Below are 16,147 nucleotides of genomic sequence, written 5' to 3'. Positions count from 1 at the left end.
TCTTAATTTAGCAGTTTATATTTCAGTCTTCTCATGTGTAGAATATGCACTTTGAACGGAACTGGACTATCAAAACATAAATCACAAATCTATCAAATTGCCAAACTGAGACTGTGCACAAATGGGACAAACGATCTCGTGAGATTTTATCCTCCGTCTTTACATTTGGCACGGGCATGAAACGGTTATGCGTCGCTCAAGCGCTGAAGAGTTTTGTATCTTTGAGCAGCTGTAGCTAAAACACTCCTGCACACAGAGACTTGTCACTCACATATTTAGACAGAAAACACTTTAAACTATAGGACCAATATTGACGCAGATAATCAGTGCTAAAGTTTGACTGCGATAAACTGTAATGATATTTACAACTTCTTCAGCCATAACTTAGCTTAAAGTAAGAAAGATAAGTATAGTGCATCTGTAGTGGGGGAGAGGGGGGTGCAGCTGGTCAGGAACAGACGGAGCTGGTTCAGTCTTAGTTGAATAGTCATTTCGATAATAAGTAATAAAAATGAAGTGTAATAGACACATTGGATATTGAGTATATTATAAAAATCAGTGATGCATGTGGGGCCTATGTGTTTATAACATACAATGTATTTAGGCTATTCAAAGCATATACCGTATTTTGCGGACAATAAGTCACACTTTTTTATAGTTTGGTCGGGGGTGCGACTTATACTCAGATGTGACTTATATGTGAAGTTATTAAAATATATGATTTCACGTTTTCGTTATTGTCACCCTGACAACTACCAAGGGCACTCTAGGCTTGTGTACCACTATCTACTACTACTGTATCAGTGAAAATTAAAAATGTCAACATTATGATAATTTCAAAGACATCTGAGACAGACTGAACAAAATAGATTAGCATGCTGTACTGCTATTCAGCCTGTTGTTCTCTATTTTATTGTTGTATTATATCTCTGTTATCTCTAGTTTATTCTCGGATTTTATGAAATAAATGTCCCCAACAAATGCAACTTATAGTCCATTGCAGCTTTTATATTTCACTATTATTATTTTTCTTCACTATTATGCATTTTTGGCTGGTGCGACTTATACTCCTGAGCGACTTATGGTCTAGAAAATACGGTACTTAATTTAGTACATTTTATATACTATACAAACTATAGTTAGTAGTTATTTTATGTGTTGATAAACTGTATCAACACATAAAATATACAGTGACAACACAATATATTTAAAAATATTATAAAACTAAATAAATAAAAATTCATGTGAGCAAAATTATGAATTGATCCGATTATTTTGGTATATCGCAAATGAATTCAAAATCTTGTGTTGTCTCGTTCTCCTGAAACCTCAGTTGAATCTGCTCATGATTCAGCATCCACATCGTACACACTCCCCACACACAGGGGCACGGGAGGGCAGCAGGTGCTCTGATCCATTAAAGATGTACTATGAAATTTTTCTAGTAGAAGATCCACCGCTTGTCTCCATGAAGTTGTCATTTCCTTGCCCTGAATGTTCCAAATTATGGCATTAAACTTAATCTATGGAGAAGTTACAGGTCAGAAAAGTTATTAGTTATGATTAGTTATGATTAGTTAGTCAGGTAGTCCATAGTTGAAGCTAATTTGTATAAGGCATTATTCTGTGGCCTAGATTAGAACTGATGACCTTCCAGTTAGTGGGCAAACACTTAACCGCCATGCCATTCGACCTCATTTGTACTGGAGAGTGAATTACGGGCCAAACGAGTCACAACATAAATTTGAGAATATAACAGGACCCTTATAAGGCAGCGAGGCCGTGTGAGAGGCGTGAAACTATGACATCCCACCACCTCCTTCACACTCCCCACACACAGAGAGCATGGGAGGGCAGCAGGTGTTCTCCAGATGTTTATCATGGATTATTGATCACTTTCATGACGTGTGTTAGAGGAGAGCAGCTCTAGAGTACTGAATAAGTCTATTTTTGGCAGCACTTTTGCCATACATAAGAAAGCTCGGAGATGAGGCCTGGACTGTATGGAGTTTGCATGTTCTCCCTGTGTATGGAAGGGTTTTTACGTCATGGTTTTCTCTAAAGCTAAAAGATTAAAACCTAATTTAAAAATACATACATGTGATTGTCAGTTGCTAGTACATGAACATAAACAAAGGCTTCTGCTGCTCCACGTGCGTTTGGATTGGATGTAGACCTCTCCATTAAAAAGATCTCATCCTACATGTTTATCCTCCTGGTCGACATAAGATCCCGGTTCAATATCTAGAGAAATGTCCTTTTGGTGCTGTATTTTCTCCATCATAACAAGTCTAAGAAAATAACCATAATATGTGTGTTAAAGGTGCATTATGTAACAAGCGACGCCCTGTCTCCGTGGGGATGGTGTTGATTTCATTTGAATTTGAGGTATTGTCCCTGTAGAGAAAGTCGTGTTTTGTTTAATTCACACATGTTAAACACACAAACCCTGTATATTTAGGCTGAGTTCTTCTCTCAAACAGAAAATACTCTGCTCCACCTTGTGATGTCATGTGGTAATGCAGGAAGTGCTCCACTGTGTTTTTAAACTCTCTACAACTTTACCGGAATTATTTGGATGATTTCAGCTCTGGACTTGCCAATCTCTACTGAACTAAAGGTAAAAGGAGCTGTTCACTTGAAAACTACCACTTCATGACATCACAAGGTGGAACAGAGCATTTTGAGCTTTGGAGATGTTACAGACTAATAAAAATTTACACTCAAACATGTGTGAATGAAACAAAACACAACTCCAAGATACTTTTGATTAAGCAACAACATTCTAACATGGCTAAAAGCTCACAAGAGTCTATTTTATGTAATAGGTCTTTAATTTGATGTGTGAAATAATAATCTCTGTGTACATTAGAGAAGTTTTGGCTGTGTGTAAAACGTTGTTGCTAGGTAACAGTTATGGAATTCCCTAGCGTGATGTCATGACCTCCAACCAGGAACAAAAAATTGAAACCTAAAAAACCTAAAACTTGATAGAAGAATTTTAAATTTTTTGTTAAATCTTAAAATCTTAAGTGTTTTAGTAAAATTAGTAGTCCAATCTGTCATAGGCGCTTGAACTGGACAAAAACTTCAAAACAAGTGACCAATGAAGACATTCAATTGGCAGACGCATCACCAGAAACGTTACACTACAAGTTCTATATAATCCAAAATGACTCCTGTGAGTTTTTAGCCATGTTATAATGCTGTTACCTCCCCAAAAACGTACCTGTGCTGTGTACCAATATCCTCACTATTCCCTACTTAGGGCACTATTTAGGGGTCACACCATTTTTAGTGGTGTCCAAATGACCAAAGAGTGAAGAAGTAGTGCACTCAAAATTACCCACAATGCACCTTGAAAAGTTGCAGGGATCAGTGGTCACTAGACCGGTCAATATAGACCACAAAGCGAGAATTGGAAAAGTAACAGTGCAGTGGCAGGTCTTTAACTGGACACACCACTGCACCATTGATCGCTGATTATGAATGAAATACTATTAAATAAACCGTTGCTGTGTAAAGTTGTTAGACTTAGCCGCTTACCTTAGTTTGAGCTGTTAAGAGAGCAACAATTTCCAAGATTTGTTTTTATCCAGTCCGTTTACATGAGATCTAGCTTGGCAAAAACTTGTATGGTTATTATTAGCCCATAAATACTCGTGTCTGTCCAATCTGATCATTATTTATGACAGAAAGCAAGTTTTATCAGAGTTTAGCCTTTAGACTTTTGTTCACCCAGACACCAGAGTCATATAACTAAAAAGTAGTGAGCTGTGTGTCCAAATCACTCTGAGTGAATGCACTATATACAGTCCACTAAAGAGTGTGGTGAAAGAGGGGTTAGGGGCTAGGGGGGACATTTGGACACAGTCCTGGAGTTGTGTTTTGTTTCATTCACACACTTTAGAGTAATCCTTTATCATTAGCCTGTCTACATCTTCAGAATTCAAAATGTTCTGTTCCATCTTGTGATGCCATGAAGCAGTAGTAAACCAGTAAAAAGTAAACCAGGCCCCAGATCTCTCACTTGAGTGACATCTACACATACATTCTATTACTTCACATTAGTGCCATTGTTTTCTTGTTTAAGACACATTTCTATATTTACCAGAGTGTAATGACAGAGTAAGCTAGTGTCTTGCATAAGCCCACACTGAAGCTGAGAGCGGCATGTTGACTCAGCTGTCAGACCATTGTATGCCTCAGATTGTTTATTTGTCCCTTTATTGTTCTATTCTGTCAGGAGCCCGCACACACACACACAATGGCCCCGGGCCCCTGTGCTCCTGTGTCACTGATCTCTGATACAGTAGCAGATAGCATTCCCGGCAGACTCCCTCGGGCTGTAGAGGTTCTCCGTACTTCTGTTTATGTTGGAATTTGTGGAACCATTTCATGGTTCTTGGAAACCATGTCAATAATAAATGTATAACTTAATAGACAGCATCATTATTCAAATAGCAATCTATACCATCAGGCTTTATCAACTTTTATTCACATTTCTTCTAAAGTGAACTGTACTTCCTGTTTGAGGGGTCTGAAGCAAACCCTGGAGGGTACTAGCTCCAAGAGGCCAGCGTGGTACGGCTCCCGAATCCCTTTAACTGAAGTGTGGCAGATAGAAGATATAAACATAAAATAATCATCTCTTACCAAACGCTGACTTGATCATGTGATAAACCACCATATTTACTGTAATGTGACTTATATGTTGAGCTGATATGCATGGCAAAACAAAGCTAGCTTGCTAGCATCAGCAGTTTCCTGTTTATCGATGCATGGCACTTGTGTATAAAGATCGAAAATATAATATTTCCAGTGCATAATACATCTAATATGAGCCAAACCCAATGCATTACACAAAAAGAGGTTAAAGTGCAGTGTAGAAGTGCAGAGAAGTGATGTGCCGAATCTGGCCTTGTGATTAAAGAGTATAATTCTGATGAGATTTTGATTTTTTATATTTGTTGTGTTCGGGTGACATCAGTGTCTCACATCGCAGAGCCCTGCCCCTGGACCCGGAGCTGTGCCTAGAGCCATGCTCCAGAGGGAGCCACACCAAACACGCTCCAAGGCCCCGAGTGAACTGTGCCAATGGAAAAACGGCTGTAGAGGACACATACAAGTTTTTGTCATCGTCAGTATATGGACAGGCCTCATGTGGAAGCTCAGAACCTCCAGAATTCACTCACTGAGCTGCAGAGGCTGCACTAGCACTGATTCATGATTGGCTGCAGGTGCTGGAGTTTAAGTAGTGATGATTCAGATCAGAGAGAGTCCTTTTAGGTTTAAACTAACTTGATTTCAGCATTGGAACTGGCAACCCAAATTAGAGACTCGTGTAAGGTTCATTCTGCTTTCTGATTGGATCATCTTGAGAAACAAAACACCAAATAAACATGACATCATGTCCAGTGTTTTTGTAACCATAAATCAGCTTTACGATTGTTATCAGTAAAAGCTATATTTGAGTTGAACATGTATCTGGGGACACAGTTAGGTCATGTTTATGGAATTTTAAATCAAAATCTTGCATTAAAAGTTGACATAAAAAGGCTCAGTATTGAGTTTCAACAGCACAATGGCATAGCATAGTTATATATAGTTATTTTTATACATTTATTTTTTTTACAAAAACCATATCAGTAAAATGGTATTAGTTTATTTAATATGATCATGTGGTCTACTCTAGCACTGTTCAGAAAATGTCCAGTTTTGTCCTTTTAATTAGGGTGATTTTTTTATGTATTCATTTTGCACCAGTTAGTTTCTGGATATCAATTTGTTGACAATACATACATGGAAATATATTTTTTGAACTTGATAGAGACTTGGTTTTGTAATTATGACTGAATTGAGTGCACAAGAGTTTTTGTCAATTTGGTATTCATAGAAATCAATCCACTGGTATGAATATTACCAATCCTATACTTTGGTCTATAGGGCATCTGATACACGAGGACATTTTAGAACATGTTTATAGAGGTTTAAACTACAGTGTTAGCAGCTTTTACACAGACTACAACCCCATGGAGACACAGGGAGGGCATCTGACACACAGGGGCATTTCAGAACATGTTTGTAGAAGTCTAAACCATACGGATACCCACTTTTACACACAATAATACCTCAAGGACACATGGGGACATTTCGTTCTTACAGACAACATTATCTTTACTTGTAATTGTACTTTTGCTAATTGCTCCTGTTTAAATTACATAGGTTAGCAGCAAACACTACAAACTCCATGTTGCACTGAAGCGTACATGGAAGTGGAGAGATGAAACAACACTTTTATAGTTTAGAATTCCCTGATGTGTTGGAGCAGTCACAGTACATTTGTCGGTGATCTGCTCCTCAGCCCACACTACAGAGACTCCATAAAAACCTCAGCCTCATCAAGTCTGCAATGGACGTGTTACTGCTGCACACGCCGCCATAATTACCGAGCCTATTAAAAGTTCCCAGAGGCGCGCAACGGTTAATGCGGCGTGGAGCTAGTGGTTAGCTGTTAGCGGTTAGCTGGGGGTGCCGGGTCACGGTGCCTGGTTTGATGGTGTTTTTGTTGGTTCTTCTCTCTCACAGGGAATGGATTTGTAAACCCCAGCAGAGGGTCCCCTGGGCTGGGTCAGAAGGGGGTCCACGCCAAGTCACCCCCGCCCGCAGCCCAGAGCCTGGCGCTGGGCAGAGGCAAGCCCGAGCTCAGGGTGGTCATCCCGCCGGCCTCTAAAGGGCTCATGCCCCCTCTGGTGAGTACCGGCCCCCGGGCACGTGCCGCTCAATGGGGACGGGGAGGGTCATTTGGATGTTCTGATTCATAGGTTTTTTATGAGTGTCATTAAGAAGGACCCGCTGTTAGACAAGTTGTGAACATGAGTTGGGTCATCAAAGTGAAACTAAAATATTGTTTACTTAATCATAAAACTTTGAGGTAGGACAAACACACATTTTATAATATCAACATCACAGGGGACTGAAAAACATTGCAGATTTCTTAAAAATCAATGAGCGAAGCACTAAATTTTGAGAACTGAGAGAAATGTAATTTTGTTCAGAATGATAGGTGACCAATGAGCTCCTTCGTTTCACATGAGTCACTGAACTCGTGATTGCATCAGAGCAGTCTGGGCTTGTACAATGTGCAGTTACATCGGGCATAAAGCAAAGATGCTTGTACCAGACTGTAGCTTAACGGCTAATTTCCATCTGTAGTTCTGTGGTTTTCTCAGGGTTGAATTAGGTCAGACAGACAAAGCTCCGGTGTGTGAGCAGAGCCAGCAGGGGGCAGCACACAGCCTGTCATTACTACAGATAATATCATATAATAATGGTATCAGATGAATCACATCAGAGTGTGACTGTGATCATGACATCTTAATCAGCCCTGAGGAGATGATCAGATCTGCTGCTGGTGCTTTGCCCCTGTCTCCTGAGGGTGGAGGTCTGGAGTCTAAGATGGAGACACGAGGGACGTGCCTCATTTACTGTCACACAACCCTAAATGAAAACTCATTCAAACACAGACCCGGCCATTGGCATAGGCAGAACAGCCAAATGTTAAGGTGCACGAAGATGCAGGGTCCGAGCCTCTACCCTGTGTGCAGTGCTGACAAAATACATGTGTCATAAACATCATACAGTGTGAAAAACTCCTGAAACAGGTTCAAATCCAAAAAGATGTTCTCCATCCCATAAGCCTTTAGACACTGTCTATTTTGTGTCAGTTCTCCTCTTATTCTCAGACTTACAAGCACAAACAGCTGATGAGCTAATACTTCTATAGATTTTATAGAGCGAGTTATCGTTGTGATCCGCAGTGATGCATTTCTCTCCACACTTCAGTTGAATTCTTATGAAGGTAACATAAAAAGTTACCTTCATAAGGATTTTGGACAAAAGTTTTAGACAGGACTGTGTCCACATCCCAGTGTGAGACTGGGATGTGGACATCAGACAGGACTGTCTGACTGGCACAGAACCACTGGACATATGATATACAGATATAAAGGCCTAAGGAATGGCCCCATTTGAATTTGCCCCAGATTAGGAATTACATATATTTTTGTTCCAAATTATTTGCTAATAATGAATGGACTTAAATAATGCTCAAGTTTAAATAACACCCCCTGTTCTGATGGTGGCACTCTCAGAGAACAGTACATTTAGACACTGCATGGTTTGGTTTGGATAATTGACAATTTTAATATCAACACGCCTCCACATAGCAGCAGAAAGGGTGAATATAAACCATTTTTATGTAGTAGCATTGTTGCAATCAGGAAGAATCTGTTAGAAAGCAACACCATGTAACTTTCTGGAGATGGTATATCATCTGCATGGTTACATAGAAACAAAATATTAAAAGCATACCTCATATGTTTTATGTCATATTGTGAAATATTATAGCCAAGGGATCAGCATTTCCATGGAAATGAGCAGGAGGAGGCCCTCCTCCAGGCCAAATAAGAGTCAGGTTTGCAGAGGTGGATCATAAGTCTGGTGATTTCTGGTTCTGGTTGTGGTTGATGAAACAGCAAACTCCCAGTGGATATCCCGCTGATGAAGGGAGACAGAGTGTGTGAGGTTAAGGTTTTGCCAGGCAACTTTTAAAGGTGTCCAAACTTGGGTTTCAAACTATGTCCATTGGTAGTTGATTCCATTGACAGTTCGTGGGTTGTATTGGGTCAGAAGTGAGAAGTTACAAAACATGCTTCTCTAAACTCTTTCAAGCTTAGTCTTGTCCTTTGAAAGATGAGGATCCCAGATGGTTGCGTAGTATTCTAGCGTTCTAGATACTAGCGAGTTACAGGTCTTGGCCTCTGGGGGGCAGTGCTGCAGATTACTACCAATAAAGTTAACTTCTTTATTTATTTATTGGACAGGGACAGCACAGTCATACAGAGTCACACGCAGAGCATGCAGCTGATGCCACACATATTGAGTGTATGGCAGCCCTGTCATGATAACACATTTTGAAGCGCGATATGTTGGTGAAGTAAATATAGATGCTAAACGATAATATTGAAACAAAACCATAGAAATCTCCCCCAAAAAGTTTTCTAAATGTACAATAATGTTAAAACACATGAGCTGCAATAAATACATAACAGAATGTAACACTTAGTAGTTATTTTGTACATATATATAAGAAGTTATTTTGTATATATGTATAAGAAGTTCATAGTTAAACTCTGAGAAGCGCTAATCTCATTGTAGTATAAACACACACACGCAAATTCCTACTGATACAAAGATAAATTACCCACAGTAAATATTGACCATAAAATGTATTGTTCCATCTGTCATGTATTGAATGATAAGTCCATGTAGTATTTATCGTGACAAGCCAAGCGTATATTGCTAATTCTCAACTCCTGTCCCTGGTTGAGGTTCTCTCTACACTAAACATATGTCCAACAGTGCACACACACACACACACCCACACCCACACCCACACACACACACACACACACACACACATACAGCATTTACAGGTGGGTACAAATTTACTTATAAGTCCTGTAAAAGTCCAGATGCCTTTTTTTTTTTACTTTACAGACAGATTTTTGATGAGAAACAATGTTACAACATGGTAGAAAGTTAATTTGGCATAAAACCCCCTCTTTTAAAAATTGCACCCTTTACGAATTGCTCATTTTGTCCATTCAAATTGCATGTTGATTTAACTGCGGTAAATGCTGCTACTATTTCAATCCTGCTCTCACCCAATCGGTGCTGACAGCCTCTCTGCACCTGGCCACCCAAGAGAGCCGAGTTTTTTGTTTTGGTAAATTTTTTTGCTTATTTTGTCAATACGCCTTCATTAGCGCTTTATGAAGTGTCGCTCTGAGTCTGTAGCGTGTAGCCCGTGTGCGTCAGCCGTAGTTCTAATGACTGTTGTGATGCTGTGAGCTCACTGTGTTTGTGCTCTGTCAGATCCCTCTGTATTATGGTCAAACTGCTCTGATGTCATATTCTTTACCCAGACTCTTTAAAGCTCTTAGGCGCACTGTAGACTAGCTTATAATTACTGGGAACAATGTCAGTGAACAATTTAAGATATCGTCAACCTTAAAGCAGTTGTTTTTTTATTTTTTATAAATGAGTCAATTTTGTGTTTTCACCATAGACTGTATAAAGAAGTGGACTAAGTGAGTGTAACGTTACCCATAGCGTTCGGCTCCAGTCAAATGACACTTATCGAGGCAGTTATAGGGACGCATTTTTCGACCGCGAGTATCATAGCAACCAAAGAGCCAATCCAGAGCCAGGCTGTTGAAGTGCTACAGTGCTAGTTAAGCAGGGAGCGGGCGCTTACCAACACTGTCAATCAAACCTGTTGCTAACACTATTGGGTGCAACATCGAGGAAAGAAGGTGCATGATTTGTCTCTTACTAACGTTCATATCTTGACTCACGGACATGATAGCAAAACAAAAACCAAAATGACCAAAATAATGATCCTGACAGCAGTAGTTATGGAGAGAGGGCCGTTTTTCAATGTAAAGTAAATTAGAGTTGATGGAACCGAAACCGCGCCTATTCTCACTTCCTATTTGGAGCATCACAGCTAGCGGCTTAGCTATGTCCATTTATATATACAGTCTATGGTTCTTCCCCCAAAGAGTACATTGCAAAAGCAGTAATTTGTGACAAAATGAGACCGCTGTCCACTGTCTGTAGCTAATAATAAAGTTTTTTTTTCTCTCCTCAATCGGAAAGTTAGCACAGAAAGCGTTCCTCTGATTGTCTGTACTTGGGCGGTACACCCCAGTTTCACTTCTGAAAAAAGCTCTTCTAAAGCCGCACACACACACCCAAATGAAAACATGTTGTTATTAACGATGTGCTAATTTAAAGGCCTGTATCAAATTTTTTTGAATGTATTTGAGCAAAATGTGTCTTGCCCCAGTACCGATATATTGTATAAGCAGCTGTCTACTGTCTGCATTTAGCATTAAGTAAGTGTTTTATTGGCCGAGAATCAGGAAGTGCACGTTAGCATGCTAGTTGTTTTTAGCATAACCATGACGTAACCTGTGAGGAGCGGCTTTAAGTAGTGAACAGTTACATTAACTATAATATTTAAGTGGCATCGTGTGCTCTGGAGAGATTGAAGTGGGGTAAAACCTGCTACCCTGTTATCTTATGATGTATTATGTGTTTTTACAATTACATATTCATGATGTTAAGGTTCATGCAAGGATGATATGGGGTTGATAATTAATAATAATAATAATAATAAAAAAATAAAAAAGTTAATATACATTTTTGGATCAGCTTTGAAGTTTTGTGGAGTTTAGAGTAAATTTTAAAAAATGAAGAAATTTTAATAATAATAACCTAAAACTAGTTGTGTTTTTCATGCGTACTTTTACTTTTACTCAAGTATTATTTTGGCAGCCACTTGCAAATCAGTTCTATTTTTTTTTTAAATCACATTTAAAGGTCTGTTCTAGCACTGTGTATAATGACTATGAGGACTGTGGTTATAAAAAAGTATCAAAAATCAAATACAACTGATACTAAAACTAGTATCAAAACTAGATACTCATTTGAACAGGTATTGATGCTAAAAAAGTCACATTCACAGGACAGAACTGAACCTTTCCTGAACAGTTTAGAATGATATTGAACTGTATCAGAACAAGTATAAGACACATAGGCTAGTATACGCCCATGGACCACTATGAAACCTACTGGACACTGAGAGATTATCTAGATATGAAATTTTAGTATCATGACAACACTAATGAAGACTTGTTTACACTCTGAAAAACAATCCACCATGGAACCCAGTACCCATGCATTATCCACATGCACCAGCTCCCCCTTGTGGCTGCAGCTTCTATCATCCCAAACCTTGTAACATGTTTGACTCAGGGTTAGGATTGTCACATTATAAAACTCTAGTGTTATAGTCATTGTGAGAAGAGGCATCACAGCATTACAGTGACACCATGATGTAAAAAGTGATATTCTGAACTTTGTCTATTCAGTCCCCATTCCTCTAGTATTTTTACTGTATCAAATCAAATGCTCTACATAAACCTCTTTACATAAAGGTTTAGTTTTTATGTGTAGATTGAGCATTTTCGTTTTTAAAATGGTCTTAATTCTAATTGTTTAGGTGGGGGGCAAATGCTAAAACGCCAAAAAATGTTTCCAAATAGTTTGAAACAGAAGAAAAAAAATACAAAATGGATTTAAACGCCACATTTTCAGAAGGCTGTGAACAATATGAGATGTTTGATTTTGATTTTAACACCACAAATCATCTCACCTGTTGTAGTTCCAGCTAAGTCAGTTCTTTATGGTCAATATCTGTTCAAATAAAGCTTAGAAAATGTCTAACTTGAGTAACAAATCTTCAGACAGAGCAGTGCCTACAGTTAGCATCGCTTTTCCAGGGACTATTGATGACATCAGCTGCAAAGTATCAATTAACCAAATAATCTTGACCTACTCTAGACATCAAACCTCATCATGAGAATATATTTAACACTGTTTTCTGTCTTCCAGAACTCACAAAGGCTCAGCAGCTCAGCACCCTCTCAGTCCCTGGCGACCCCCGTGGTGTCAGTGAGCACCCCGAGCCTGCCCCCTCAGAGCCTGGTGTACTCGGGCATGCCCTCCTCCTACAACCCCGCCGGTGAGTACCACATCAGGCCACATAAACGGGCACAACTTTACAATCTTGTAGTCTCGCAGTAGAAAGGTCACGCCTGTTTAGCCCTTTACCCTCTGTTGTGCGATTGTTTTTCAGACTACTCCCTGAGCTTAAACCTGATGCCCTCCCTGTAGTTAGATGCCTGCGTTTACCCTCTGTATATTTGTTTTTCAGATTACTCCCTGAGCAGTGCGGACCTTTCCTCCCTTCAGGGTTTCGGCTCCCCGGGGCTGTCGCTGGGGCCGGTGTCGGCATGGCAACAGCATCCTCTGGGCCAGGCGGCGCTCAGCTCTCTGGTGTGAGTACCAAAGCACCGAACCCGCCCACTGCTCCACAGGCTGAGTCACAGGCCTCACACACTGGTTTTCTGTTGTGTGTACTCAAATGATCAGATATTACTCCAGTCTCAAATGCTGCTGAGGTAGACTACATGAGGCTGTATATGAAGGAGAATATGAAGAACACATGTAGCCTGAAATCTTTAGCCTTACAGTTTTACTAGAAGTACTACAATTACAAATTAACTGTTTTAATGATAGATTACCAATGCGCTCCTCTGTTTCCCATGTGAAATAAACAAACCTGATTGGACGGTTCTGTCAGATTTTGACTTGAGACACAGAAGAAGAGGAGGAGATGACCAGACTCACATCCTCTGTATGTAGACTATATAGAGAGCACCAGTCTGGCTGCCAAAGTTACCTTTTCAGTGTCTGGTATCGATGGAACAAAGGCCTAATGCATTTTTAATGGGGGCATTAGTGTAGCATAGCGATTAATGAGAATAAAATGTTTCTACAACTTGACAACAACTTTATCATATGTGTAATATCTGTACCTGAATAAGCTGCGACTAGCTATTTCAAATATCACTTAGAACCTTCATAATAAAATCAATGTATCGTTATGCTGGACAACTGAATACAGAACTGACTGTTGTTTGACAATGAAAGATGTAGTTTACTTAAAGTGATACTATGTAACTTTCTGAGGGTGGAAAGTCACCTGCATGATTCCATGGAAATAGAAAGTTCAAATCTTACTTTTTATGTCATACTGTGGAAGATTATAGTCAAAGGAACAAAACTTCCATGAAAACAATCAGGAGGCCCTTTTCCTTTTCCAAATAAGAGTGTGATTAGAGCTCTTATATAATTTGTGTGTTTAGCACTCAAGCTTCACAGTTAGAACGTTTTAGGTCAATAGGTCAAATCCTTCAGCTTAAGTAGTTCTGACCAAGACTAACTCAAGATCAGGAGAGGGGTCCCACTGCTCCTGCGACACTGACTGAAGGATGGGTCAACTGAGAATGAAGTTCCCTCATGAGAGATCACTAACCTTAACCTTAAATACAGGATATTTGTATTAAAACAATATTACTATTATTATTGAATATTTTTAAAAGCTCATTTCATCAAAAGTCACTGATGTAGCCTAATTGTGTAAATGTACCTCATTGTACCACCCCTGACTCCTCCCTCTACTCCTCCCACAGCGGCGGAGGTCACCTACCTCAGGGCTCTAACCTGTCCATCAGCACCAGCCAGGGCATCAGCATCAAATCAGAGCCCATCTCTCCCCCTCGAGAGCGCCTCACCCCCTCCAACTTCCCCCCTCATCACCCACCCCCGCTCCCTCCGCAGCAGCAGCTCCAGCAGGGCGCCCCCGGCAGGCAGGACGCGGTAGGACGCTCCCCCGCAGATAGCCTCAGCTCCTCGTGCAGCTCTTACGACGGCAGCGACCGCGAGAGCCCGTCGGTCAAGAGGCTGCGCATGGACACATGGGTGACCTAAGAGGGGTCAGGGGAGTGCTCCAGCCCCCCACCCCAGAGAAGGCAGGGTGCAACCAGGCACGGACCGCCGCTACGCCCATGGTCCACGGAGCTTTTCTTCAAACTATTATTTCGGCGCGTGAGATTGATTGTGAACGGTAAATGGCGTTAATGGAAATATGGACGTGCACACGCAGCAGGTGCAGGTACTCAGAGAACCTTAGTTACAGTAGTTAGGTTTGAAGGCGTGGTGGATGGGGACTCCCTAAAAGCTCGGCATTTCGTCCGGGGACAGGACTTAATATTCTATTGCTACCACGGCAACCTACTTTTAAAGTGTGTTTTCCTATTCACCTGTGTTGCCAGGTATAAAAATCTGACTCTTTTGACAAGGCAAAGCTCATTTAGGCTGAAAATTATACAGAAAACACATCCAGCTTTTTTTTTTTACTTTGCGTTGATGCATCAGGATGGCTATGTTGATTTTTGACAATATATTTTTTTTCACAGTCAGATGAAGGCTAGAGTTAGGATCAGAGTTAGCTTTAGGAACAGGTAAGATTAGGATTTTGAGACAGGTTTGCCATCAGTGTCTTGGCAAAACTGAGCTGTCATGTTTTGTAGACCAAAAAAAAAATATAAATAAAAATATAAGTTCACAAAAAAAACTCGCTAACCTTAATATTTGCTGTAGTTATCTCTGCTGATTATGAAATGAACTCACTTTCCTTGGAAAACACAACACGCGACAGTTAGTTTGCTTTGATTGACATAGAACACTAAGCCACGCCCCCGGACGAAATGCCGAGAATGCTAATGGATGCTAACTGATGCTAACGATCAGAGCATTTAAGCTTAAGCCACAGGAACCTATTTACAATGTACTGCAGGAAAAGCTGTTACTATACAATGTTTTTAATATATAAGTGGCCTCTTCTTTGCCAATCCATACATCACCACACACACGCCTAGTTTAATTAAGGCGAGACACTGCAGGGAAAACTATTTTTAAATTGGTTCATTTTAAACGGTTTGCAGTGGTCCAAAGTTATTCCTCACTTGCCTTTCTGCATTAGGAGCATCGTAATTACTCACCCTGATGAGATTTTAAGCACTTTTCACAACTTCTAACAACAACTAGCATGTTAACGGCTACACAGCTGACTTATTTTGACCTTGTACAACACATCTGTACTGGGGCGAGACACATTTTGCTCAAATACCTGGGGAAACATTGAGTACAGGACCTTTAAAGTAGCACCTATATGCACAAAACTTTACAACATTGTACTTTTGACTGATAATACAGAAGGATTTGTAGATATTTTGTTCTAAGCATGATTTAATAAAAAAGATACAGTTTAAAAAGTTATACTAAACAAGATGTCCAAAATCCACCCTGAAAATTGAATTGTATCTAATATGTCAGCAAATATAAACACAGAATTTTATCTATTTAATAATATTTACTTATTAAAACATTACATGAAGAAACTTTTTTCTTCCTCTAAAAACCAGTGTGCGCAAAATTTCAAATCTAATCTTTAAAGGTCCCATAGTATAATTTTGTTTCCTCATCACAATTCTACCTGGAGTTGTGTTTTGTTTCATTCACACGCTTAACACACAAACCCTGCATATTTAGGCTCTGAAACTGAAAACACTCTGTTCCACTTTGTGACGTCATTAAGTGGTGATAAAGT

At 39.8% G+C, this 16,147-nt stretch overlaps 1 protein-coding gene across 3 annotated transcripts in view; it reads left to right on the top strand.

The window, feature by feature from the left end:
- Positions 1-15,755, top strand: part of mef2aa (myocyte enhancer factor 2aa) — a 116,606-nt gene extending 100,851 nt beyond the window's left edge. Inside the window, exons 6-9 of one of the 3 annotated variants that reach the window (XM_055222324.1) lie at positions 6,589-6,752; positions 12,526-12,655; positions 12,848-12,971; positions 14,169-15,755. In XM_055222324.1, the coding sequence (XP_055078299.1) occupies positions 6,589-6,752; positions 12,526-12,655; positions 12,848-12,971; positions 14,169-14,466 (716 nt within the window). In that variant the 3' untranslated portion in view covers positions 14,467-15,755. The remainder of the gene's footprint in view (positions 1-6,588; positions 6,753-12,525; positions 12,656-12,847; positions 12,972-14,168) is intronic. The other 2 variants (XM_033968513.2, XM_033968514.2) reach the window with 2 other exon arrangements.
- Positions 15,756-16,147: the final 392 nt, after the last annotated feature.

This window comes from Periophthalmus magnuspinnatus, chromosome 6 (genome assembly GCF_009829125.3).
Source record: "Periophthalmus magnuspinnatus isolate fPerMag1 chromosome 6, fPerMag1.2.pri, whole genome shotgun sequence".
NCBI lineage: Eukaryota > Metazoa > Chordata > Actinopteri > Gobiiformes > Gobiidae > Periophthalmus > Periophthalmus magnuspinnatus.
This window is presented reverse-complemented; position numbering and strand designations above follow the sequence as displayed.